Here is a 27,391-nt window from a genome sequence, read left to right as displayed (position 1 = left end):
AGGGTACCATTTACTAGGGGCTGACATGTGGCTAGGGTTTGCCAATTTGGAGTTTGTGTGGTTTAAGGAAGGAACATAGGCCCTGGGCACCTGATTGGCAGGAACCCAGGGTACACTCAATCGAAGTACATTCAGCAATTTAGCAAAAAGTGGGGGCATACCATGCAAGAAAGATGGCACTTTCTCACAGCCGGTGTACGAGAAGTGTGGACCAAGGCAGAGACGTTCTAAGGCAAGGACAATGCGGGCTCTTGCTTAGGACCCCAGCCTTTCAGGGGCCCCTGATACAGCCACCTCTGCAGAGAGTCTTGCCCTGATGACCTTGAATGATTCTTAAATTGTTTTAAATACCATTTTCTTTAATTTATTTTTAATGTGGGTGATGTTTGAAAGTCTATTATAGGCATTTTGCAGCGAAAATGTGCTTGTTTCATGCAACATCTATTAAAAACTTTCTTTTAGATCAAAACAAGACCTCACATATGAGAAATGGGAAGGGGTCAAAGAGATTATTTACATTAATATTAGTGAGTTGCTGCGGTGTTACAAAATTGAAATCACACATCACTCTCCCTGAATATTAGATGTAAACACATTTAGAATTTGGACCAGTGTGCTTGTGCATTGTCAGTGACATGGCCAAAGAGGGTATGAAAGAGGTGAACCTGGACCCTAAATTCAAAGCTGTTCTGAACCGGGCCCTCCAAATATGTTTGGTCCATGGCCCCCAAGATTCTTAAAATGTCCCTGATCTCCCTAACACACCTCGGGTACTCCCTGCCCACACGTTTGATTCACTTCGTGGGATCCACGGCTTCAAGAAGCGTCTGCCTGTGGCAGTGATAAGTCTCCTTGTACAATAGGTATTTGTCGTACAGCTTTTTAAATGACCCTGGAAGACATTTAACAACCTTGTACTTCCATGTCAGAAGTGGAATAAGCAGTGTGTGTTGAGCAGGCTGTCTCGGGCCAGCTCCCAGAGTGTCATCCCCTGTCTCACAATCAGCGAGCGGTGTGTACGGCTGAGTTAGGGTATATCTCCCTTAACCAGACTAGCGAGTAATTACCATCCTCTTTATAACCATGAACTCCTATCACAGCTCAAGTCAGCCACATTTAATATGTGGGTTGAATAAAAATGTTTGCAGGGCTGATGGGATATCGGTTATACATGTCTGGGATTCTACATAGTGCCGACATAAAATACTGTCTGCCTTCTTCTTCTGTGGATTCGGCTGGCCTGTGTCCACAATCTTATGATATCATCGTGGTTGTTGAAGCCCTTTCTGTCTGGCAGAGCTTGAACTGCCTGTTCTTTCCTCCACCCAGTGCCTCACTCCTTGGATGGTGTCATCCCGCCCTCCTGCTGTGACTCAGGATTGTTGTACTCGCTAATCGGGTCAGGACAGACCGCCCCCCATTGTGACGCATGTAGCCAAAGGATTCTGGGAGAAGACGCTACACCCACACCCTTCTAGGGAACATCTCTGACAGGCGTGTTCTGTTTGGAGTATCTGCCAGACCGTCTGCGAGCCTCTCCGTCACTTGGCATGGGCGAGTACGGTGATGACTACAAGAAAGGATACCGAAGAAGCTGTGGGCACAAAACGCTATGCTCGTCCAAAGACTGCTTCCTGAGCAGCACTCTAAAAACTAGACGCCGACCTGGCACTTAACTTGTTGTTTTGGATGGATTTTTTTATAGTGTTGGCAGGATTGGAATGGAGAGAAAATATACCTCTGTGGTGAGGTGTAGACATTCGTCCATCATGATACTCAAAAACATTAGGTATCTCCGAATTTGTGCACAAGCATGGACAAAGGGAAATGTTTTTGTTCTGGAATAATCAAAAGATTCATTAAAAAAAAAGTCCATGAACTAGCATATTAGATGCAAACTGTTTTATCTAGAGATTGCGGCATTCATCCACTTGCTTTATGTAGCATTGACACATATCCTTTTAGCATCTGCGAGGTTTCCATCCATTACAACTGCGACGACGTAGCAGATGCTTGTCACATGAAGTGTAACTTTGACCCTATGGATTTTGAAGTTGCTCTCCAAAAGGGTATTTAATCTACCTTTTTTTAGTTGGTGGAGTACATGCTTTCTTTTGAGGTCATAAGGACCAAAGAGAGTTTTGGGAAAATAACCTTTTTTCTAGGTGCTCTTTGCTTTCCATCTCAAAGAGCCATTCGGTCTCCAGCCGTCATAATACGGGCTGCTTTGACCGGAGGCTGTGTTTGGGGTTGGGATGCTCTCTACCCTGGAGGAGAGGGATGCTGTATAGGAAGCACCCTGCTGCCTAGACAGCTGACGCACCCATGTGTGGCCTTTGGTCTAAATCCTTTTGGTTGTGCTGACACTTAGGAATGTGTGTTATGATTCATTTTCCTTTAGAGTGACGGGGCAAATGGCCGCCTCCTGGCTGAATCTTGACTTCTCACTACAAGTACAGCCAGTAGTACTACTTGTGTCAATCACATTGTAGCTGTTTGCAAGACTGTTGAATGGACTGCAGTGTATTCATTCTCTGCTGCAAGTTTTTGTTGGCGTCCGTGCCATTCCTTATGCAAGAGCAGTGCTGCAGAGTTTACTAACTTGAGGGCCTCGTGCGAGGGATTACATCGAATCCGGGCCTTCAGGTCCTATAGGGTAAACTTGGCGAGCGAGATACAGGCCTGACGCCACTGAGCAAATCAGCACGCCTTAACTAACAACACCCTTTGAGCCCGGTGGTGCTTTTTTACCATTTAAAACACACTCAGAGGAGGCAAGAGTTGTGGGATGAGGTGGGGACAACTGCACCAGGAATGAAGCTATGAGGGGTGGTAAACATTCCAGTAAGTTCTTCACTTAAGTGTTGCTACCCAGGAAACGGGTAGAGTTGGAATTCACAAATTCCACAAGGTTATTTAAATGAAGAGAAAATAATCTGAAATTAGGACAATATTTTAGGCTTCAACTCCTGTGTCCATCTCCCCAAAAGATGGGGTCTTGTGCGCTGGGATGAAATTTGGGTTTGCAATGTGGATACATTAATTTAACAATTATGAAGTAAAGGCGACAGTTGAAAGGAGGTTCCCCAACGCATGGTTGAATAATTTATCTTACTGATTGATTTTAAACCGTGGCGAAGGAGGTGTAACAGTAACGTGTTCTGCTCATCATGTTTGTAGTTTGGACTTTACTTTCACTTTATAACATGCTGTTTCCCTTTTGTGCTGCTCAGGGTTCGATGGCCAGAACTGCGAGATCAACGTTGATGACTGTCCAGGCCATAAGTGCATGAATGGAGGGACTTGTGTGGACGGGGTCAACACCTACAACTGCCAGTGTGCTCCGGAGTGGACAGGTAAGAATGTTTCAAAAGGAGTCCTTGTTGGTTAGTCTCTGCCCCCTGCTCTTGACTCACAGCACCAGACCTGCACTGGTTAACGGCCGAGGAGGTGGCCCACCAGCACATGCTCTTTGGTAAACTGCTCATGACCTGTTCAGCTTCTGAAAGCATTGACCCCCACGCCCCACCCCTTCATGGTGAAAGCATTGGTGTTCGCTTTTTTTAATGTTCTGCAAACCTTCCCATAATGTTGTTCAGGAGCAACGTGATATGACCAGGATACACGTTCCACGAATGTTGCAGTGAAAATGTCTTAAACCTTTTTCCCGTTCAGTGGGTTGCTACATAAGAAGGATGGTACTCCAAATGAGAGTTGCAAGCCAAACAGACACAATACGATGGAGTCCGTTTCACAGAAAGCGAATATCATTCCAATTCTTATTCGGGAGCTCAAAGAATAACACCTCATTGATATTGAGGCTTTTAGGGAGGTTTAGTCCCTCATCTTATTATGAAGAGCCTCGAAGCCCTGCGTAAGCATTCAGGTGCTATGGATTTCGCCTTCACTACCGTGCAAGGCGTAACAAGTCTACCAGGTCCTGAACTCTACAGGAGCGCTGAGCCACCTGTTCAGCTAATGGGTAGATCCACAGGTTGTAAATTGTTTTTCCCTTCTAGATGATGAATATGTTTTTTTAACCTTCTCTTTCCTTTCCTTCAATTTCATATCCATTAGGTCAGTTCTGCACAGAAGATGTGGACGAATGCCAGCTGCAACCCAATGCTTGCCACAACGGTGGAACCTGTTTCAATACCAATGGTGGCCACACCTGTGTCTGTGTGAATGGCTGGTCCGGAGAGAGCTGTAGTGAGAACATCGACGACTGCGCCACTGCCGTCTGTTTCAACGGGGCCACCTGCCATGACCGAGTCGCTTCCTTCTACTGCGAGTGTCCAATGGGGAAGACTGGTGAGTAGTGCCTCAGGGAGCTGTGTAACTCGAAGAAAAATTCCTCTAACTTCGTTCGATCACTCTCCTAGTTGGTGTAATTGCGGCAGGCCTCTTGAGCGATGATGGAGTTTTGTACTTCTTCAGTAATGAGCTTTTATTTCTTCCCATCTTAAAGGTCTGCTTTGCCACCTGGACGATGCTTGCGTCAGTAACCCATGCCACGAAAATGCAATGTGTGACACCAACCCAGTGAACGGCCGTGCCATCTGTACCTGCCCTCCTGGCTTCAGTGGAGGTGCTTGCGACCAGGATGTTGATGAATGCTCCATAGGTAAGTTGAGGGGGGACACTCCCTACGCTCGTCGTGGGACTTGCCAAGCAAAAAAAAAATCATTCTTATGAGCAGTATGGAATTTATTAGCTCTTTGCACTGTTATCTGAAGTGGTCATGGCATTTAGTTAATAAGTGAAACCCACAGTGTATGGATTACTTGCGTTCTTGCCATGGCTGTTAAAGGCTTTGAGTTGCACAATAAACTAAAAGCATCATCTTCCGCCCTGGCTTTGCTGACCCAAAAAGGGCAGAAAGAGAACATTCTCATCCATTCATGCATCCCTTTGCACAAGATTCTTACTAACTTTATGCAGCAGCCATTAGTGAGAAAATTCTCTTGGATGATGACGGTAGATGTTTGTTATAGAAGGTTGGTAGCCCAGTTACGAACTAGAGTACTTTTAGCCGTCCAGTCTCTTCATAGAGTAGTGCAGTTTTGTTGGGAGCTTTGGTAGCTCCTGCAGGTCTGTTGTTCACCATACTGTATTTTTGTGAAGCCCTGCCCAGTGTAAGTGACGTAGGTTGTTTCCATAGCACTTTATAATTAAAGAGCACTGCAGATCTCTAGAGACGTCCTCCAGTGTACTATATGCACACTTGTAACATCGGGTGTGTTTGGGTGCCCAGAAACCTGCTCTCCTTCATAGTCTTGTGCCAGAGAATGGCATTAGAGTGACGTAGAATGGGAAGATGTCAACATATCTTGCGTGTAGTGTTCAGCTGCATCAGTTATGAACTTGAGTCCTGAAGGTAAGCGTCTTATCAATGATTGTAAAGGGAAGACTAGGGACGAGATCTGCAACACAATCATTCATTCATAGACTGGACTCCGCTTGGAGTCAGCCCTTTGTCAACTTGCCCACAGAAGCTTGAGCACAGTGACTGTTGCTTCTGGTTCTAAGAGGTCCCCATCCACTGTGAATCTGGTATATGGGTTAGTGGCAGCTAATTAATCAATGAAAGCCCCCCCCAGAGTGATCCTGCCATGTCCAGATAAGTGCTCTAAGGTTAGCTTCAGAAGGCAGACTGCCATTCCTTGGAGTGCGTAATTGTTTCGGTTGTAGTGATGAAAAAAGTTGCGGCCTTCATTCAGCAGGTGATCTTTTCTCCTTGTTTACAGGTGCCAATCCATGTGAGCACTTCGGTAAGTGTGTGAACACACAGGGCTCATTCCAGTGCCAATGTGGAAAGGGGTACCCTGGTCCCCGCTGTGAGACGGACATTAACGAGTGCCTGTCCATGCCCTGCCAGAATGACGCCACCTGCTTGGACCGCATTGGAGAGTTCACCTGCATCTGCATGTCAGGTAGGATGTAATGCCTGCTAGGGAGGGCTAACACCCCAAGACTCAGACACAACTACTCATCTCTGACATTCTCTAGATTGCAAATGCAAAAAGATTGCAAGCATACCCCAAATGCATTGATGGTGCCACAAGGCTATCCACTTAAAAGTATGCGCTTTAGAAAATCTTTCCTCATCTGTATTTAATAGGTATTGGTGTTTTTATAAAATGATTGCATTTAAAAGAAACCTATCTTGAATATCCAGCACCTTTTTTTTCTTTTTAAAGTTTATCTATACCCACCTGCTATTTGCTGCAGTGGCCACGGATAGCATTTTTTGGAGAAATTATGAATGGTGGTGAAGGTTTGACATTGTTCAATAGCTGTGCAATATACTTGAATTTATCCTGAAAGCATTGTACTGCTGCTCATTTCACAGCTTATTGTAAAGTGGCACTTAATACAGAGCCAGGCTTAAAACAAACGCATGAACCCAGAGGGGGAGGCACAAATGTGCATGCAATTTCTTTTTTTTTTTTTTTTTTTTTTTGAAACCGTTTATTGCAATCTCAAGTATATACAAGTATGGGCCTACAACCTTCCGGCCGGCCGCTAGAGTGACAGGAGCACCTGACAAACTTACAAAAGGGCACTTGGCGTTGCAGAGAAGTAAATCAGGAGGCATCAACGACGTGGGCCACATGACTCTAAGCCCACTATACGGTTTCATTTTATACAAACACAACAACATAGAAAAACCACACCCGCAAGGCAACCCGCAATCGAAGGTAACCACACGTGCTCCTCAAATGAGGGACCCCGACCATCCACAGGAATCTAAGGAGGGGGAAGGGAAATAAGTCCAGGACTGGGGGAACTCTGTGCCCGGGGCTGGGGGAGGGGGTCAACTAGGGGGACGGAGCCGGTGAGGCAGCAGGCAGCAGTGGTGGCTCGCAGATACCCCCGCGGTAGGCGTTCCAGGGGCCCCATATTTTCACCCACGCCCCAGGCTTGCCCCTCGCCACATACACCACCTTTTCTCGGAACATGCACCAATCCATATGTTCTTTCCAGGCCGACACCGCCGGGGGCCGCTGGGATCCCCACAATTGAGCGATGTCACGCTTCGCTATCATATATCCCAGAGTCACCCATCGCGTCTGCGGAACCGAGTAATCAGTTGGTTCCCACACATTCAGCAAGCATCTCCTCGCTTCAGGCAACAGCGCGACATGCGTAACCAGACGCAGGACCTCATGCACACCACGCCAGAATCGCTCCACCTTCGGGCATTCCCACAAAATATGCAAAAAAGTCGCCAAAGCACCACACCCACGCTTACACAACCCATCCTCAGCATAACCCATACGCAGAAGCCTTGGCCCTGTCATGTAAACCCGGTGGAGTATCTTAAGCTGGACGAAGCGAAGGCGAGCCGGTACGGCCACCTCCTTCGGAGAGGCCACCGCGGAAATCCAGTCTTCGTCGTCCAACTCCAGCCCGTCGGCAACCCAAACCTCACGGAGGCCGGTCAGCAGGCCCGAGCGGTCATTAATCAATTTTTTGTAAATGAGGGAGATCGTGCTATCCGGAACGTGGCCATCCAGCACTCTATCCTCCAGGGGGGAAGACTCCGGGATGGAGGCGACGTCTGGGAAGACGGAGCCCAGCGCATGACGGACCTGCAAGTACCGAAAGTATTCACTGCCCTGCAGCTGAAACTCCGTCTGCAGCGTCTCGAATGTTTTAAATCCCCCTCTCGTCCAGAGGTCCCCCACTTTACTGATGCCAATCGTGTCCCACTTCTCGAAGCCCTTCGAGGTCCACAGGGAGCCCAACCGCTGAGGCGCATACAACGGCGACGCCCGGGTCAAACGGTCCTTCCACCCCATAGCTGCATTGGCCGCGTGCCACACCCGCACCATGACACGCGTGGGCCCCGTCAAGCGGGGATCCGGCGCGCCAGAGTAGAGTGCTCGATTGTAGTCGCCACCGGGCAGGAGCATCTTGTCCATTTCAAATGCCGGGTTCAAGGCGGGCCCATAGAGGCCGTGATTAATTGCAGCTAGCTGGGAGGCCCAGTAATACCGCTTAATGTCCGGAAGGGCAATCCCCCCGTCATACCACGGGAGCGTCAACTTCGCCAGGGCTATACGCGGCCTCCCGTCCCAGAACAGGCGGCGCTGTAGACTCTCCACCTCACGGAAGTAGCGCGCCGGGACTAGGTCCATAGTGTTCTGGAGAGCGTACAGGAAGCGCGGCAACGACATCATCTTAAACAATGCCGCCCGGCCGAGCGGCGAAAGCGGCAGGCGCCGCCAGCGCGCGACGTCCTCCTTCAAGCGCTGGAGGGGGGGAAGCAAGTTTCGCTCGTAGCGGGCCTCCGGGTCCAGCGTGATATAGACACCCAGGTACCGAAACCCCTGCGAGGCAATCTGGATCGGACATCCCCGCGGGAGGACGGGAGCCTCCCCGGAAAGCACATAGACACATGATTTAGCCCAGTTGATGACAAGGCCTGAGTTACGGCCAAAGGAGCGCAGGACATCAACCAGGACAATCAGTGATTTGCGCGTGGAGGCTAGGTACAAAAGGATATCGCAGCGTAGAGGGACACGCGGTCCTCATACTCGGGGGTCCAACGGAGACCACGGATGGAAGGGTGCCACCGCAGCCACTCCGCCAGGGGTTCCAAGGCCAATGCAAACAGGAGCGGCGACAAGGGGCAACCCTGTCGCGTGCCCCGTCCCAGCGCGAACGGGGCCGAGACTCGCCCATTCACTACCACCTGCGCTAACGGGCCCGAGTACAACAATTTGACCCAGCTGATGAATCCCGGTCCAAATCCAAATTTCGCCAGCATCGCCCAAATGTATGGCCATTCGAGCGTATCAAACGCCATGGTGGCGTCTAAGGACGCCAAGATGGCCGGCTCCCGCACAAACGGAACACGCGCGAGCACCCCGTGCAAGCGCCGCAGATTGAGGGCCGTGTTGCGATGGGGGATAATGCCAGACTGGTCTTGGTGGACCAAATCGCCCACCACGCCGACCAGCCGGTTGGCGAGCACCTTGGCAAGGATTTTGGGCTCCGCATTCAAGAGCGAAATAGGCCGATAGGAGGTAACCCGGTCTCGGGGTTTCCCCTCCTTGTGGATCACCACGATTGTAGCCAGACGTTGGTCCGGCGGGAGGGAGCCCCGCGAGTGGGCCGCCAGGAACATCGCGCGGAGGTGGGGTGCCAGTACGTCCGGTCGCAGCTTATACAACTCGATAGGGATGCCGTTCGGGCCCATGGCCTTGCCAGATGCGACCGAGCGTATAGCGAGGGCAATTTCGTCCGAGGTAGGAGCAGCATCCAACGACTCCCTGTCCTCCACCGAAAGGGAGGGCAGCGCGATATCTCGAAGCAGGGCATGGGAATCCGCCTCCGAGCAGGGAGAGACCGGGGAATACACCTCGCGGAAATAATCCGCGAAGCAAGAGACAATGTCTTCTGGCTCGGTGACACGCACACCATCCATCCTCTCAATCAGCGGGACCACACGACTCGCTCTCTCCTTTTTATCCAACCACGCAATCAATTTACCAGCCTTATCACCCACATCATACAGTGGCCCCTGTTGCTCTCTACTGAGGCCCCTGACTGCCTCCGTGACGAGGGCCCTATAGGCCGCTTGCTTAAGGTGTAGAACATGCAGTGCAGCATCCGTCCCCCCACTCCCCAAATCACCCTCTAGTTCAGTAATTTCGGCCTCCACTCGGGTCACCTCCTCCTGCTCGCGCCTCCGGGCATGGGATATGAAGGAGAGGGCCTCCCCCCTAATAACTGTCTTGAAGGCCTCCCAAAGGGAGATAGCCGAAGGGACAGACCCCACATTCTCCTCAAAATACCGCTGCAAGGATTTAATCAGGTCAGCACGAATGGTGGGGTCGCGCAGGTACCAGGCATTGATTGGAGCTACCCTGCCCTCCCCCCTCGGGAGGACACCAAAGTGCAACAGGAGCGGGGAGTGATCTGAAATACCCCGCGCCAGATGGCGCACCTCTCCCACTCTCCCAGCATAGGCGGCAGGGACAAGGATATGATCAAGCCGCAAGAGGCTACCATGGGCACCCGAATGGAAGGTGTATTGCAGCTGCGTGGGATGTTTTAAGCGCCAGCAGTCCACCAATCCCAATGTATCTAAGAGGCCGGACAGCCACGCCTGTGCCCGGGGGAGGTCCCTAGGGGGGTGACGATCCATAGTCCCAGAAACCACCGCATTAAAATCCCCCCCAACCACCAGAAGCCCCCCCGGAAGGTCAAGGAGGAGGTGCCCCAGGTCCGCAAAAGTGGTAGACTGTAGCCCCGGTGGGACATACACTGAAACAAAGACAACCACTTTGCCCTCCATTCTCCCCACCAAGGCAGTGTAGCGTCCCCTCTCATCATGGCGCACCTCATCTATTTCCAGCGGGAGCGAGTTCTTAACCATGATGCCCACCCCCCACGAGCCAGACGTGAAGCCCGAGTGGGCCACCAAACGATAGCCACGCTGATTCATGGCACAAAAGGAATTACCAATAAGGTGTGTCTCCTGCAGAAAGACCACATCTGGCGAAATTCGTTTCAGATACTGCAGGACCACACCTCGCTTAATCCTATCCCCCAGTCCATTAACGTTCCAAGACAACAAAGTCAAGTCCCTACCCCCCATCACATACAGAAGCCATCATTCGTCCCCCCGAGAGCACCTCAAAAACACCAATACAGTAAAGGGTTTGCCTTGCGGTAAAAACGAACACCCCACCCCAACCCACCCATCCCAACAGAACTCCCCCCTCCCTGCACCCCTGCATGAGCCCAAACAGCCCCCCCAAAGTGCAGTGTGCCTGTCGCCCCATAGATGAAAACACTAACTAGTCCCCCAGAGGAGGAGGGAAAGCCCCCAAGAGACCCCGTACGACCTCCACGGGAGGGGAACTTACACAATCAGTCAATGATGACAATAATGTTGTCCAGAGCAAGGCCTACTATTAGTCCCTCAGTCCTGATCCGGCAAGCCCTCCCCACCAACCGCGCCCCCCCCACCCCCCCGGCCCCGATCCCCGGGCAAAGTGTCCAACCAGTCCCCGGCCGCCTCGGGACGATCAAAAAAGTGCGTGCGACCATCCACCTCTACCCTCAACTTCGCTGGAAAAAGCATCGCATACTTGAGGTTCAGGTCCCGTAGGCGACGTTTGACTCCGAGAAAACTCAATCTCTGCTTCTGGACCGCCGGAGTAAAATCAGGATAGAAGTTTACGTCCATATTGTCGAGTCTGACCGGTCCTTGTTGCCTAGAAGTCTGCAGGATAGCATCTCTGTCCCGAAAGTTGAAGATCCGGGCAATGAGAGGCCTCGGAGGGGCTCCGATCTTAGGTCTCCCTCCGGGGACCCTGTGGGCACGTTCCACTGCGAAGAGTTTACTCAGCCCCCGGGGCTGGAGACGGGTGAGGATCAGGTCCTCCACAAACAGATCCGCCGCCTCCTCCTCACGTCCCTCCGGCACCCCGACAATGCGAACATTGTTCCTCCGGGCCCGACCCTCGGAATCTTCCAGTCGACGATCCATCAGGGCGCTCGCCTGGCCCAGTCGGCGCACCTCCTTTTGGAGGGCCGCCACGTCCGTTGTGAGGCCCGAGGTGGTGTGGGCCAAAGAGTCGACCCGGTCATTCGTCTTGGACAGATCGGCCCTCACCAGGCCCACATCCACGAGGACCGAGTCAATCTTTTGCGCCAGAGTGTCAAAGCGCTGGTCCACTGAGGCCTTCATCTCGGCGATGGCGCCCATGACGTCCCGGAGGGTCAGATCCGCGGGCAGAGCAGGAGCATCAGTCGGGCCAACAGGGGACCTACGCGGCGCCTCTGGAGATCCCTTCTGGAGGGTGTAGCGGTCCATGCTGTTAGACTGAGGGGCTGCGCCACGGCGGGTCGATTTCACCTTTGCCCGGTCGCCATCTTGTTTCGTGGACATGGCTCCAGTCCCCAAATCGTGCCAATCTCCTTGAAAGGGGCTGACAAACCAGTTCACGGGCTCCGGGGGAGGGCGATCACAGCTCCGAAGGGCGGATCACAGCTGGCGGGCCGGCAGGGCACCCCGATAAAGCCACACCACCGCACGCCGCCTCGCGACCCTACCTCGCTTGGCAGCAAGGAGGGCGCGAAAGTGAAAGTGCGGGGTACGCGAATCGCCCAGCCTCACCCGCCGCTGTCGTTCACTTTGTCTCCGGATCGCCCCACAACTCCAATCCGGGGGGCCGGCGTGGAGAAGGCCGCAAACCTCAATCGATGCTCCCGCCGGTGTCCGAGGTCCGATTTGGAAACGGAAAACGGGTGGCACCTCAGCTCGGTCTCACGGTCTCAGTCCCCCCGTCTAGGACAGGATATGGTCAGGATTTATGCAGGAGGTCGCGGAGGTCCTCGGGAGCCTCGCACCTACGCGGCCATCTTGGTTGCGCGCTAGGCTCCTCCTCGTGCATGCAATTTCTAATCCGGTTATGTGTACAGTAACCACTGAAATAGGAATGGCAAGGCGCTGTCCCCTTTCTTGTACTTTACTACCAAGTACACAACATGGCCATAAAGTGATATTTTTTCATTTTCTGTTGTGTACCTTTAACAGTGTTCTGGTGTTAGTTTGCTCTGTTGCTGGCTATTTAGTTTTTGTCTGTGCGTTCTGGATTATTTTGCGTGATGCCAAGGGTTTTCATCATCACAGTTTCTTCAACAGCGAGCCCTCAAAATATTAGGGGTATTCTCCTGTAGAGCTACAATATTGTCTGTGGACAGAGCCACTGTAAGTTAGGAGGTAAAACCCAGCCCAGTGCTGAGATGTAAAGCTCTGTCTGGACAGAAGGCCATTGTTGGTAACGCAGTAGCTTTCCAAACCATGTACTGTGAGCAACATTCGTTGTGGACATAGAGCTAAAGTGTCGGGAAGAGGTTCCCGGGGAATATTGTCTCACTTGTCAGCCTATCCCAAGTATTTCGCGTGTTTGTCCGATAGCCTGTGATTATACATATATATCGGATGTTTAGATGTTGCCAAACCTGTGTAAGCATCACCACAGTTACCCAAAACATTGTGTTCGAGGCATATGAGCTGCAGATTGTACACTTGGCATAGATCGCCATCTGGTGTTGGGCCCGGATGTTTGCAGTTTGTTTTTGTTCTTTGGACAGTCTTTGGAAGTCACGAGTTCGGTGACTCCTCCTTCGGTCCGTACTGCGCATGGGCTTCGGCTCCATCCTCATCGGGCTCGGATGTGATACTTCGTGCTCCGGCTTCGAACTTCTACGGTTCCAGCCTCGACGGAAAATCCTCGTTCTTCGAGTTTCTTCATCATATCTTCATCTCTCGAAGCGGCACTTTTCTCCATTCTGTACATCGGCACCGGCCTTCGGGCCCTCCTCGACTCCGGTCCCGGCCGATGGAAAGGACTCCGTTCAAAAAGTGCCCAAAATGTGGGTCTAAATTTCCCCACACCGACCTCCATCAGGTGTGTAACCTTTGCCTCTCTCCAGAACACGAGGCCAGAGACTGCCCCGCCTGCAAGTCTTTTCGATCAAAAAAGACCATCCGGGATCGAAGAGCTCGACGCACCATGGCGCACTCATCGACCGCAGCTCCACCGGACATCTTCGGAGAAGACGCCGAAGCTTCGGGGCAACTACACACCGAGCAGGAGGACGACGTCGTCAGCGCTTCCGAGGCCGACGACTCCGACGTGGAGGACATCACACCGGCGCAGCGGGTCGTGAGTACTGTACCCCCCCCACCCCCGCGCCCAAAACCAAAGAGACTCAGGTTACACCCTCACCTGCAGGCCTGGGTAAAACCAAGCACACAGCTTCTATCACCCCACTTTCGGGCCCTGTGTCGAAGCCTCAAAAGTCTCACGGCAGCTCGGGCTCGAGCCAGCCGACGCCCGGTGCCGAAAAACACCATCCGGCACCGAAGAAAGTAATACCCAGCTCGACTCCGAAGCCACCGGTGCCGAAGCCTGGACTCTCGGTGCCGACCAAACACAAACACAAATCTGTCGGCACCGACGCTCCGGCGCCGAAAACTCCTTCGACGCCGAAAAAACCGGAGGCTCCAAAAAAGCATGGCGCACAGAAACCATCGAAGCCCTCGGCTCCGAAACCATCGGCGCCAGCGGACGATTCGGCGCCACTGGCTCTGTTTACACCAGACCCTTTGCAAAAGACTCTATCTAAAGATCCAAAGACTGGGCTATTGACTTTAATTATCAAGAAAAGACGCCTTGACACCCCGGCTCCTCCTCCACAACCCAAACGGAAGGACTCTGCTACTTCTCCCCTCAGAGTGCCCTCCCCACTACCTCCTCCTCTGCCTCCTCCACCTCCTCCACCCCCTCCCCCTCCCAGGTCTCCGCCACCTTTACCTCATCACTCCCCGACCCCGTCCCCAGATCCGGATGACGGGGATCCGGATTATGACCCGGCGGACGCCCCAATGGACCCCACTCCACCGGGGACCCCAGGCCCATGGGAAGACTACCACAACCCTGACATACCTGATATGCCTCAGGACGACCTATACCCATCCAGGCCGTCTCCTCCAGAGGACTCCTTAGGGTTTCATCACTTAGTGCAGAGAGCAGCACACTACCATGGGGTGGACATGCACAGCGAACCAGTGGAAGACGACTTCCTACTGGACACATTTGACATTCAGGACAAATCTACGTCTATTTTGCCCATGCTTAAAGGTGTCACCAAGCATGCTGCAGAGGTGTTCAGAGACCCTGTCAGGGCCAGGGTACTGAACCCTAGAATAGAAAAAAAGTACAAGGCGGCACCCACAGACCCTGCATACATTAAGGGCCCTGCTCCCTTAGATTCCCTAGTTGTCTCCACAGCTAGAAAGCGGGCTAACTCCCAGTCCTCAGGAGAAGCCCCACCGCCAGACAAGGAATCCAAACTTTTAGACGCGTCTGGCAAACGCACCGCCTCCCAAGCTGCAAACATGTGGCGCATTGCAAATACACAAGCACTACTTGCGCTGTTGACAGAGCACACTACGACGAACTTGAGGCTCTTATGCAGGACCTCCCCGAAAAACACAAGCGCAAGGCTCATGACCTGATACAGGAGGGTAAACTAATCACAAACACCTCCATTAAGTGTGCCCTCGATGCAGCCGACACTGCTTCTAGAGCCATAAATACCAGTGTCCTGCTTCGTCGTCATGCCTGGCTCAGGATCTCAGGGTTCAAGCCTGAAGTCCAGGCGTCCATACTAAATCACCCTTTTGACCAACAAACTCTCTTTGGGCCAAGGGTGGACGAAGCGTTGGAAAAGATGAAAAAGGACACAGACACAGCAAAGTCTATGGGGGCACTCCAAACACAGGCCCCTAAACGTTCCTTTCGACGCTCATCCTTTCGTAGCACAGGCAGAGGCTTCTCCACCGATAGCGCCTCTACCTCCTACAAGTCCCCTCCTCAAAATACCTTTTCAAAGGGCAACCAAAGGGGTGGTTACAGAGGCAACAACAATAAGGGCAGGGGCAAAACTAACACCACACGTTCTGCCACCCCGCCCGCACAATGACTTCCCTCCGCTCCCCCAGACCATCCCACTCCGGTCGGGGGCAGACTACAAAACTTTATCCACGCATGGGAATCCATAACATCGGACAAATGGGTGACCCAAATTATTCGGTCAGGGTACTGTCTCGAGTTAACATCTACCCCACCCAATATCCCACCAAGGCACCGTCCAATGTCTCAAGAACATTCCACACTGCTCAAACAGGAGGTGCTCTCCCTCCTCCAAAAACACGCTATAGAGCAGGTCCCCGTCAATCAGCAAAATCTAGGGGTCTACTCTCTGTATTTCCTAATACCGAAGAAAGACGGGACCCTGAGGCCCATTCTGGACCTCCGGCCTCTAAATGCATACATACATTCAGACCATTTCCACATGGTCACCCTACAACAAGTCCTCCCGCTCCTCTGTCAGGAGTTCTCACTACCTTGGATCTGAAAGACGCATACTTTCACATTCCAATACACCCTTCTCACAGGAAGTACCTCAGGTTCGTGGTGGATGGTCAGCATTACCAATTCACGGTTCTCCCCTTCGGGGTCACCACCGCACCACGAGTGTTTACCAAATGCCTAGCGGTAGTAGCAGCACACCTCAGGCGTCAACATGTTCACGTCTTCCCTTACTTAGACGACTGGCTGATAAAAGCCGCGTCCTACCACCAATGTGTGCAACATACAAACAGCACCATCCAGCTGCTCCACCAACTAGGCTTCACGGTGAACTACCAAAAGTCCCACCTTGTACCATCTCACACAAAGCAATATCTCGGGGCCACTATAGACACCTCCAAAGGTATTGCCTATCCAAACTCAGCCAGGATCGCAAGCATACAAGCCTTGCGCAAAACATTCCTTCCTCAACACTCTCTTCCAGCAAGAGTGTTTATGAAGCTCATAGGAATGATGGCGTCTTGCATTTTCATAGTGCCCCATGCAAGACTCCACATGCGTCCACTTCAAGAGTGCCTAGCACGACAGTGGAACCAGGCCCAGGGTCAGCTAACGGATCTGGTGTTGGTGGACGGCCGCACCCATCACTCTCTGCAGTGGTGGAACACCACAAACCTTTCCAAAGGGCGGCCGTTCCTGGACCCGGTTCCTCAGGTGATTCTAACAGCGGACGCATCGCTCTTCGGCTGGGGAGCGCACCTCCTACACCTCACAATGCAAGGTCTATGGACGCCACAGCAAAAATCGCTCCACATCAACCATCTGGAGCTCTTGGCGATCTTTCTAGCCCTAAAATCTTTCCAAAAACAGATTTCGGGCAAAGCAGTCCTCATTCGCACAGACAACATGACTGCAATGTATTATATCCAAAAACAGGGGGGGACACACTCTCCCCAGCTCTCCCGCTTAGCCCAGAGCATATGGAGATGGGCAATTCCCCAAAACATCTTTCTCCTGGCACAGCACGTTCCAGGCGTACAAAACACCATGGCAGATCTGCTCAGCAGACAAACGCAACAACTACACGAATGGGAACTGCATCCACAAGTTCTTCTCCCATTCTTCCAACAGTGGGGGCATCCTCAGATAGACCTCTTCGCCACCCACGAAAACAAAAAATGCCCAAGCTTCGCCGCCAGATACCCACACCCATTGTCCAAGGGCAATGCGATATGGATGAACTGGTCAGGCAGATTTGCATACGCCTTTCCACCTCTCCCACTAATTCCATTAGTGGTAAGGAAGCTACAACAGCACTCCCTCACACTCATTCTAGTAGCTCAAACTTGGGCCAGGCAGCCGTGGTACACTACACTACTACAACTATCAGTGGTACCACATCAAAAACTGCACCTGTCCCCATGCCTCCTAACCCAGAACCATGGAGAAATCAGGCACCCGGACCCAGCTCAGCTCAACCTTGCGATCTGGCTCCTGAAATCTTAGAATTTGGATACCTTAACCTTCCCCCTGATTGCATGAACATCATCATGGAAGCCAGACGTCCTACCACTAGAGCATGCTATGCCGCAAAGTGGAAAAGATTTGTAATTTACTGCCGTAACAATACAATCAACCCTTTAGATGCATCCATACAGCACATCATATGCTATCTGCTCCATCTTCACAGGTGTAACCTGGCATATTCATCCATACGCCTACACCTAGCAGCGATCGCTGCTTATCTACAAAACAGACAGCATTTATCACTGTTCAGAGTGCCCGCTATTAAAGCCTTTATGGAAGGCCTTAAACGAGTAATTCCTCCCAGGGCACCACCTTCCCCTGTATGGAATCTAAATGTAGTTCTTACACGGCTAATGGGTCCGCCCTTCGAACCAATGCATAAATGTGAGCTACAGTTTCTCACCTGGAAAACAGCTTTGTTCGAGGCATATGAGCTGCAGATCACACACTGAGGATAAGATCGCCATCTGGTGTTGGGCTCGGATGATTGCAGGTTGTTGTTGTCTTCGGAGAAGCCTTTGGTCACGAGGTTGGTGACTCCTCCCCTGGACAACAGTGCGCATGGGCATCCACTCCATCGGCAGATTGTTTTTTTCCGCCATTGGGTTCGGATGAACTTTTTTCCGCTCCAGCAGAAAACTTCCAGCAATCGATTTAACTCTTTAATCTTCATTCCATCGACGTCGACATCAACTCGGACCGGTTCCGGAAGCGGCTGATGGACAGGACACCCTTCAAAAAATGCCCCCAGTGTGGAGCGAAGTTCCCCCACAGTGACCACCACGAGGTTTGCAACCTCTGCCTGTCGCCGGAACACAACGAGTCCACCTGTCCAGCTTGTTCCGCTTTCCGTTCGAAGAAGACCCTCCGGGACCGAAGAGCTCGACGCCATATTATGGCCAAACCAGCTCCAGAACCGGAGGACATCTTTGCTCAAGATGTTCCCGAAGACGACACCGAAGATCTCGAGATCGTGTCCGAAGCCGACGATTCCGATGACCTCATCACTCCAGGGCAGCGTGTGAGTACCACCCCCCCTGCCCCTGCCCCATCCAAAAAAGCATTGGTCAAGACTCCGCCAGTTGGGCCCAGTCGCGACCGGAAATCCTCTTCAGAAGCCCCGCCCTCGGGCCCGGCTCCGAAGACATCTAAGCCTGTGGGTGGCTCGGGCTCGAGCAAACCTCACCTGATTGTGCCTTTAACACCCTCGGCACCCAAACACCCATTGTCGGCACCGAAACAGGCTCCAAGACCGAAATCTCCTTCGGCACAGAAACGTTCCTCGGCACCGAAGTCTCCACCGGCACCGAAACGTTCTTCAACATCGATGCCTCAAAGTCCATCGGCACCGAAAACTCATTCGGCACCGAAACCTCAGTCGGCACCGAAACCTCAGTCGGCACCGAAACCTCAGTCGGCACCGAAAAATCAGTCGACACCGAAAAATCCATCGGACCCGAAAAAATCATCGGCGCCGAAAACTGCGTCCCCGCCGAAACAAGCTCATAAAGACCCGAAGCGGACGTCACAGACACCACCTTCGGAGCCAGATGATCTTTTTCGACCAGATCCTACTCAGAAGCGGATCTACATCAATCCTAAAACGGGACATGTGACTGCCATCCCATATAAAAAGCGGAAGCTGGACACTACACCTCCCCCAGCTCCCATACGGAAAAAGGACTGTGCTACTTCACCACTTCGTCCTTCCTCTCCTGTTTTACCTCCTAACCCGTCCCCCCCTCCTCCTCCTGATTCTCCTTTACCTTTACCTTTACCATCTCCCTATCATTCACCTCCTCCACAGGATGATAATGATGACTTAGGGGGAGGGGCGGACCCTGATTTATTTGATGATCCTGTTGACCCAAACGACCCTTTTACGTTCCCAGACCCAGCACCCATGGATGACTGGTCTTATCCTATACCTGACATGCCTGACCCCACTACCTACCCTTCCAAGCCCTCCCCTCCTGATGACCACCTAGGGTACGGCCAACTTATAAATAGGGCAGCAACATTCCACGGCGTTACAATGCACACAGACGCCATTGAAGAGGACTTCCTCCTTGATACCTTTGAGCAGTCACAAAAGACTGTTCACATACTGCCCATGATCAAAGGGGTTATAAAGCATGCTACTGAAGTCTTTAAGGACCCTGTTCGAGCTAGGGTTCTCAACCCACGCATCGAAAAAAAGTACCGACCAGCCCCGCAAGACCCTGCATACATTAAGGCCCAGCTCCCTTTAGACTCCCTAGTCGTATCAAATGCCAGGAAGCGCGCTAACTCACAGACAACTGGAGAAACGCCTCCCCCAGACAAGGAGTCTAAGCTTTTAGAAGCCTCGGGCAAACGGGTCGCCGCGCAGGCGGCTAACCATTGGCGTATTGCGAATACCCAGGCCCTGTTAGCCAGGTATGATAGAGCGCATTATGACCAACTTGAGGACCTTATGCAGCATCTGCCTGAACCTTTTAAGTCCCAGGCCTCTGACCTCATCCAAGAAGGCAAATTAATATCTAATGCCTCCATTAAATGCGCCTTAGATGCAGCAGACACTGCTTCTAGAGCGGTCAATACTGGCGTCTTACTCAGACGACATGCCTGGCTCCGTATTTCCGGTTTTAAACCGGAGGTTCAAACCGCAATTCTAGCTCAACCTTTCAACCAAGAGCAGCTATTTGGCCCTGCAGTGGATACTGCATTAGAAAAAATGAAAAAGGATAATGAAACTGCCAAGTCTATGGGAGCACTGCAGTCTCATCAGAACCGGGGTTCCTTTCGTCGCTCCTTTTATAGAGGAGGCTCCAAAAACACATCAACTGAGACCACGTCCACCTTTAAAAATTCTGGACAAACATCCCCTAACAGAGGTTACTTCCGGGGAGGTTATAGGGGAAACAATAACAAAGGTCGAGGACGGGGCAACAACAACAACACCCGCACCTCACCAGCCACCAAACAGTGACTTGCCACCACTCCCCCCAGACCATTCCACTCCGGTCGGGGGACGACTCCAACAATTCCTGCCTGTCTGGACTTCCATCACCACAGACAGGTGGGTAAGACAAATTATCCAGTCTGGCTACTGCCTCGAACTCATACAATCCCCCCCAAACATACCGCCCAAACAACGTCCAATGTCCTCGCATCATCTCTCTCTCCTCAAACAAGAAGTTCAATCCCTGTTACAAAAACATGCGATAGAACCAGTTCCCCTTCAACATCAGGGAAAAGGGGTATATTCTCTATACTTCCTCATTCCCAAAAAGGACAAAACACTAAGGCCCATACTGGATCTCAGACTACTAAACCAGTATATACATTCGGATCATTTTCACATGACCACTCTCCAACAAGTCCTCCCACTTTTACAACAGGGAGACTTCCTCGCCACATTGGACCTCAAGGACGCATACTTTCACATCCCTATGCATCCCGCTCACAGAAAATATCTACGATTTGTGGTAGATGGGCAACACTATCAATTTACAGTTCTCCCATTCGGAGTAACAACAGCACCCAGAGTGTTCACCAAGTGCCTAGCAGTCGTGGCAGCGCATCTCAGAAGACAACAGATCCATGTCTTCCCCTATCTGGACGATTGGCTCATAAAAGCCAATACATACCAAAAATGCGTTCTCCACACTCATCGCACGATTCAAACTCTCCACGATTTGGGATTCACTATCAACTACCCCAAATCCCACCTACAACCTTCCCACTTACATCAGTATCTAGGAGCAACCATAGATACATCCAAAGCCATTGCCTATCCCAGCACAGCCAGGATAGCCAGTATACAAAATCTCATCTCTCAATTTCAAACTCATCCATCTCTTCCAGCAAGAGTGTTCATGCAGCTCCTAGGCATGATGGCGTCGTGCATCTCCATAGTCCCACACGCACGACTTCAAATGCGTCCCTTACAAGAATGCTTAGCACAACAGTGGAACCAAGCTCACGGACAACTTACCGATCTGGTGTTGGTGGACAGTCGCTCACTTCGATCACTGAAATGGTGGAACACCATCAACCTGTCCAAAGGGAGACCGTTCTTAGAGCCTCTTCCACAAGTTGTGCTAACTACAGACGCATCTCTCACGGGGTGGGGAGCCCACCTCCTCCACCATACCACTCAGGGCAGATGGACCAGCCAACAAAAACTGCTCCACATCAACCACCTGGAACTCTTAGCAGTGTTCCTAGCACTAAAATCCTTTCAAATTCACCTAAAGAACAAAACTGTCCTCATACGCACAGACAACATGACGACAATGTATTATATACAGAAACAGGGAGGGACACACTCTCTCCAACTGTCCCAACTGGCACAGCAAATCTGGAGATGGGCAATTCCCCAAAACATCTACCTGTTAGCAGAACATCTCCCAGGGATCCACAATCAAGTGGCCGACCTCCTAAGTCGCCACACACAACAGATCCACGAATGGGAACTACACCCCAAAGTTCTACTCCCCTTCTTCCAAAAGTGGGGACAACCAGACATAGACCTGTTCGCCACCGCCGAAAACACAAAATGCCCAACCTTCGCCGCCAGGTTTCCACACCCACAGTCGAAGGGCAATGCCCTATGGATGAACTGGTCAGGCAGATTTGCGTACGCCTTTCCGCCTCTCCCACTAGTTCCATTTGTGGTACGCAAACTGAAACAACAGTCACTAACACTAATACTAGTGGCTCCCACTTGGGCACGTCAACCGTGGTTCACCACACTTCTGGAACTATCTTTAGTTCCACATCAAAAGCTACGCCTCTCCCCGGATCTATTAACCCAGAACCATGGAGAAATCAGACACCCAGATCCTCAAACACTGAACCTAGCGATCTGGCTCCTGAGGTCCTAGAGTTCGGTTACCTCAATCTCCCTCCAGACTGTATGAATATCATAAAGGAAGCCAGACGACCTACTACTAGAGCGCGTTATGCCGCTAAATGGAAACGATTTGCCATCTACTGCGCTAATAATGACATACATCCATTGGATGCTTCCATCCAAAACATCATTTGCTATTTACTACACTTGCAAAGATGCAATCTAGCGTATTCCTCTATACGATTACACCTAGCAGCCTTGGCAGCCTACTTGCAAAATAGGCAACACCTGTCCCTTTTTAAGGTACCAGCCATCAAAGCGTTTATGGAAGGTCTCAAAAGGATTCTTCCCCCAAGATTGCCACCTGCCCCAGTGTGGAATCTCAATGTGGTTCTAACAAGACTCATGGGCCCCCCATTTGAACCTATGCACAAATGTGAATTGCAATTCCTAACATGGAAGGTAGCCTTCCTTATCGCAATCACTTCCCTGCGCAGAGTAAGTGAAATACAAGCCCTTACACTTGAAGAACCTTTCTTACAACTACACCGTAACAAAGTGGTTCTTAGGACAAACCCTAAATTTCTTCCAAAAGTGATTTCCCCTTTCCACCTTAACCAATCAGTAGAACTACCGGTCTTTTTCCCAAATCCAGACTCGGTAGCTGAAAGGGCCCTACATACCTTAGATGTTAAAAGAGCCTTGCTTTATTACATCGACAGAACAAAACCTTTTCGAAAGACAAAACAACTCTTTGTTGCTTTCGCGCCACCACACAAAGGCAACCCGATCTCCAAATCAGGAATAGCCAGGTGGATAGTTAAATGCATCCAAATATGCTACCTTAAGGCTAAACGTACACTCACAGTTCCCCCTAGGGCGCACTCCACGCGTAAAATAGGGGCTTCTATGGCCTTCTTAGGCAATATTCCCTTAGAAGACATTTGCAAGGCAGCCACATGGTCTACCACGCATACCTTCACTAAACACTATTGTGTTGACGTGCAGGCCAAACAACAGGCCTCCGTGGGCCAGGCTGTCCTAAAAACTTTATTTCAAACTGCTGCAACGGATACAGGCGACCACCGCTAAGGGGAGCACTGCTGTATAATCTATCCTCAGTGTGTGATCTGCAGCTCATATGCCTCGAACGGAATATGCTACTTACCAGTATGCATCTGTTCTTGGCATGTAGAGCTGCAGAGTCACACACGCCCGCCCGCCTCCCCGGGACCTGTATCTGTTCCAGCATCCGTCTTACTTAGACATTACACATGGACATCCTTTCTTTCTTTTCTATATACTCCATCTTTTCCCATCATGGCGAAAAACAATCTGCCGATGGAGTGGATGCCCATGCGCACTGTTGTCCAGGGGAGGAGTCACCAACCTCGTGACCAAAGGCTTCTCCGAAGACAACAACAACCTGCAATCATCCGAGCCCAACACCAGATGGCGATCTTATCCTCAGTGTGTGACTCTGCAGCTCTACATGCCAAGAACAGATGCATACTGGTAAGTAGCATATTCCTCTCGTAGCTATCACTTCCCTTAGAAGGGTTGGTGAAATACAAGCGTTCACTATACAGGAACCCTTCCTACAAATACATCACAGCAAGGTCATACTTCGTACAAATCCGAAGTTTCTGCCCAAGGTCATTTCCCCCTTCCATCTCAATCAATCGGTGGAATTACCTGTCTTCTTCTCGCAACCTCAATCTGTTGCAGAAAGGGCTTTACACACACTTGATGTTAAGAGGGCTTTGCTGTACTACATACAGAGAACGCAACCTTTCAGGAAGACTAAACAATTGTTCGTCTCCTTCTCTCCACCACATAAAGGCAACCCCATCTCTAAATCAGGGATAGCTAGGTGGATTGTAAAGTGCATACAAATTTGCTATCAAAAGGCAAAAAGAACATTATCTGTTCCACCTAAAGCCCACTCTACTAGAAAGTTAGGGGCTTCTATGGCTTTTCTAGGGAACATACCCTTAGATGACATCTGCAAAGCAGCCACATGGTCAACACCGCACACCTTCACAAAACATTACTGTGTAGATGTGCATTCCAAGCAGCAAGCTAGTGTGGGCCAGGTTGTACTAAAGACACTTTTTCAAACCACTGCAACGGATACCGGTGGTCGCCGCTAAGGTTGGGTACTGCTATATAATCTATGCTAAGTGTACAATCTGCAGCTCATATGCCTCGAACGGAATATGCTACTTACCAGTATGCATCTGTTCTTGGCATGTAGAGCTGCAGAGTTGTACACGCCCACCGGCCTCCCCGGCTACCTGTATCCGTTCCAGTCCATCTTATTTAGATACAACACACATGGGTTTCTCACTGTTATTACTACGCTCCATCATTTCCCTGTTGGCGAAAAACAATCTGAGGATGGAGCCGAAGCCCATGCGCAGTACGGACCGAAGGAGGAGTCACCGAACTCGTGACTTCCAAAGACTGTCCAAAGAACAAAAACAAACTGCAAACATCCGGGCCCAACACCAGATAGCGATCTATGCTAAGTGTACAACTCTGCAGCTCTACATGCCAAGAACAGATGCATACTGGTAAGTAGCATATTCCTTCTCAGTAACTTTGGTCTTTTCAAGACTATACTGAGTAACAGACTTTACCTCTAGACTGTAAATAGAAAAAAACTGCTGCAGAGGATGGATTAGGGAAAATTGCGGAAGGGAAACCCCCTGGTTCACATGAAGATTCAGTATATCCTTAAAAAAACAAAAGGGGAAGGAGGCCTGCTTGGCATGGATGCTTTATTATAACGGAATATAACCCAATAGAGCTTGTGACTGAATACCAACTTTAGCCAATGTTTGGCTACTAATAAAGCTCTGGAGAAAATAATCTGAAATTAGGACAATATTTTAGGCTTCAACTCCTGTGTCCATCTCCCCAAAAGATGGGGTCTTGTGCGCTGGGATGAAATTTGGGTTTGCAATGTGGATAAATTAATTTAACAATTATGAAGTAAAGGCGACAGTTGAAAGGAGGTTCCCCAACGCATGGTTGAATAATTTATCTTACTGATTGATTTTAAACCATGGCGAAGGAGGTGTAACAGTAACGTGTTCTGCTCATCATGTTTGTAGTTTGGACTTTACTTTCACTTTATAACATGCTGTTTCCCTTTTGTGCTGCTCAGGGTTCGATGGCCAGAACTGCGAGATCAACGTTGATGACTGTCCAGGCCATAAGTGCATGAATGGAGGGACTTGCGTGGACGGGGTCAACACCTACAACTGCCAGTGTGCTCCGGAGTGGACAGGTAAGAATGTTTCAAAAGGAGTCCTTGTTGCTTAGTCTCTGCCCCCTGCTCTTGACTCACAGCACCAGACCTGCACTGGTTAACGGCCGAGGAGGTGGCCCACCAGCACATGCTCTTTGGTAAACTGCTCATGACCTGTTCAGCTTCTGAAAGCATTGACCCCCCCTCCCCACCCCTTCATGGTGAAAGCATTGGTGCTCGCTTTTTTTAATGTTCTGCAAACCTTCCCATAATGTTGTTCAGGAGCAACGTGATATGACCAGGATACACGTTCCACGAATGTAGCAGTGAAAATGTCTTAAACCTTTTTCCCGTTCAGTGGGTTGCTACATAAGAAGGATGGTACTCCAAATGAGAGTTGCAAGCCAAACTGACACAATACGATGGAGTCCGTTTCACAGAAAGCGAATATCATTCCAATTCTTATTCGGGAGCTCAAAGAATAACACCTCATTGATATTGAGGCTTTTAGGGAGGTTTAGTCCCTCATCTTACTATGAAGAGCCTCGAAGCCCTGCGTAAGCATTCAGGTGCTATGGATTTCGCCTTCACTACCGTGCAAGGCGTAACAAGTCTACCAGGTCCTGAACTCTACAGGAGCGCGGAGCCACCTGTTCAGCTAATGGGTAGATCCACAGGTTGTAAATTGTTTTTCCCTTCTAGATGATGAATATGTTTTTTTAACCTTCTCTTTCCTTTCCTTCAATTTCATATCCATTAGGTCAGTTCTGCACAGAAGATGTGGACGAATGCCAGCTGCAACCCAATGCTTGCCACAACGGTGGAACCTGTTTCAATACCAACGGTGGCCACACCTGTGTCTGTGTGAATGGCTGGTCCGGAGAGAGCTGTAGTGAGAACATCGACGAATGCGCCACTGCCGTCTGTTTCAACGGGGCCACCTGCCATGACCGAGTCGCTTCCTTCTACTGCGAGTGTCCAATGGGGAAGACTGGTGAGTAGTGCCTCAGGGAGCTGTGTAACTCGAAGAAAAATTCCTCTAACTTCGTTCGATCACTCTCCTAGTTGGTGTAATTGCGGCAGGCCTCTTGAGCGATGATGGAGTTTTGTACTGCTTCAGTAATGAGCTTTTATTTCTTCCCATCTTAAAGGTCTGCTTTGCCACCTGGACGATGCTTGCGTCACTAACCCATGCCACGAAAATGCAATGTGTGACACCAACCCAGTGAACGGCCGTGCCATCTGTACCTGCCCTCCTGGCTTCAGTGGAGGTGCTTGCGACCAGGATGTTGATGAATGCTCCATAGGTAAGTTGAGTGGGGACACTCCCTACGCTCGTTGTGGGACTAGCCAAGCAAAAAAAAAAATCATTCTTATGAGCAGTATGGAATTTATTAGCTCTTTGCACTGTTATCTGAAGTGGTCATGGCATTTGGTTAATAAGTGAAACCCACAGTGTATGGATTACTTGCGTTCTTGCCATGGCTGTTAAAGGCTTTGAGTTGCACAATAAACTAAAAGCATCATCTTCCGCCCTGGCTTTGCTGACCCAAAAAGGGCAGAAAGAGAACATTCTCATCCATTCATGCATCCCTTTGCACAAGATTCTTACTAACTTTATGCAGCAGCCATTAGTGAGAAAATTCTCTTGGATGATGACGGTAGATGTTTGTTATAGAAGGTTGGTAGCCCAGTTACGAACTAGAGTACTTTTAGCCGCCCAGTCTCTTCATAGAGTAGTGCAGTTTTGTTGGGAGCTTTGGTAGCTCCGGCAGGTCTGTTGTCCACCATACTGTATTTTTGTGAAGCCCTGCCCAGTGTAAGTGACGTAGGTTGTTTCCATAGCACTTTATAATTCAAGAG

The 27,391-nt window shown here is 50.5% G+C and overlaps 1 protein-coding gene across 3 annotated transcripts in view; it reads left to right on the top strand.

Moving 5' to 3' along the window:
• Positions 1-27,391, top strand: part of LOC146856251 (uncharacterized) — a 259,790-nt gene that overhangs the window by 143,688 nt on the left and 88,711 nt on the right. For all 3 annotated transcript variants that reach the window (XR_014981452.1, XM_085654318.1, XM_085654319.1), the window contains exons 5-11: positions 3,234-3,356; positions 4,078-4,311; positions 4,469-4,624; positions 5,748-5,933; positions 25,445-25,567; positions 26,289-26,522; positions 26,680-26,835. Coding sequence is in view for 2 of the 3 variants with exons in the window: in XM_085654318.1 (XP_085510444.1) it covers positions 3,234-3,356; positions 4,078-4,311; positions 4,469-4,624; positions 5,748-5,933; positions 25,445-25,567; positions 26,289-26,522; positions 26,680-26,835 (1,212 nt within the window). In the remaining variant the exon portion in view is untranslated. The remainder of the gene's footprint in view (positions 1-3,233; positions 3,357-4,077; positions 4,312-4,468; positions 4,625-5,747; positions 5,934-25,444; positions 25,568-26,288; positions 26,523-26,679; positions 26,836-27,391) is intronic.

This window comes from Triturus cristatus, chromosome 4_1 (genome assembly GCF_964204655.1).
Source record: "Triturus cristatus chromosome 4_1, aTriCri1.1, whole genome shotgun sequence".
Taxonomy (NCBI): Eukaryota; Metazoa; Chordata; class Amphibia; order Caudata; family Salamandridae; genus Triturus; species Triturus cristatus.
The sequence above is the reverse complement of the archived record's forward strand: the minus strand, read 5'-3'. Positions and strand labels throughout refer to the sequence as shown.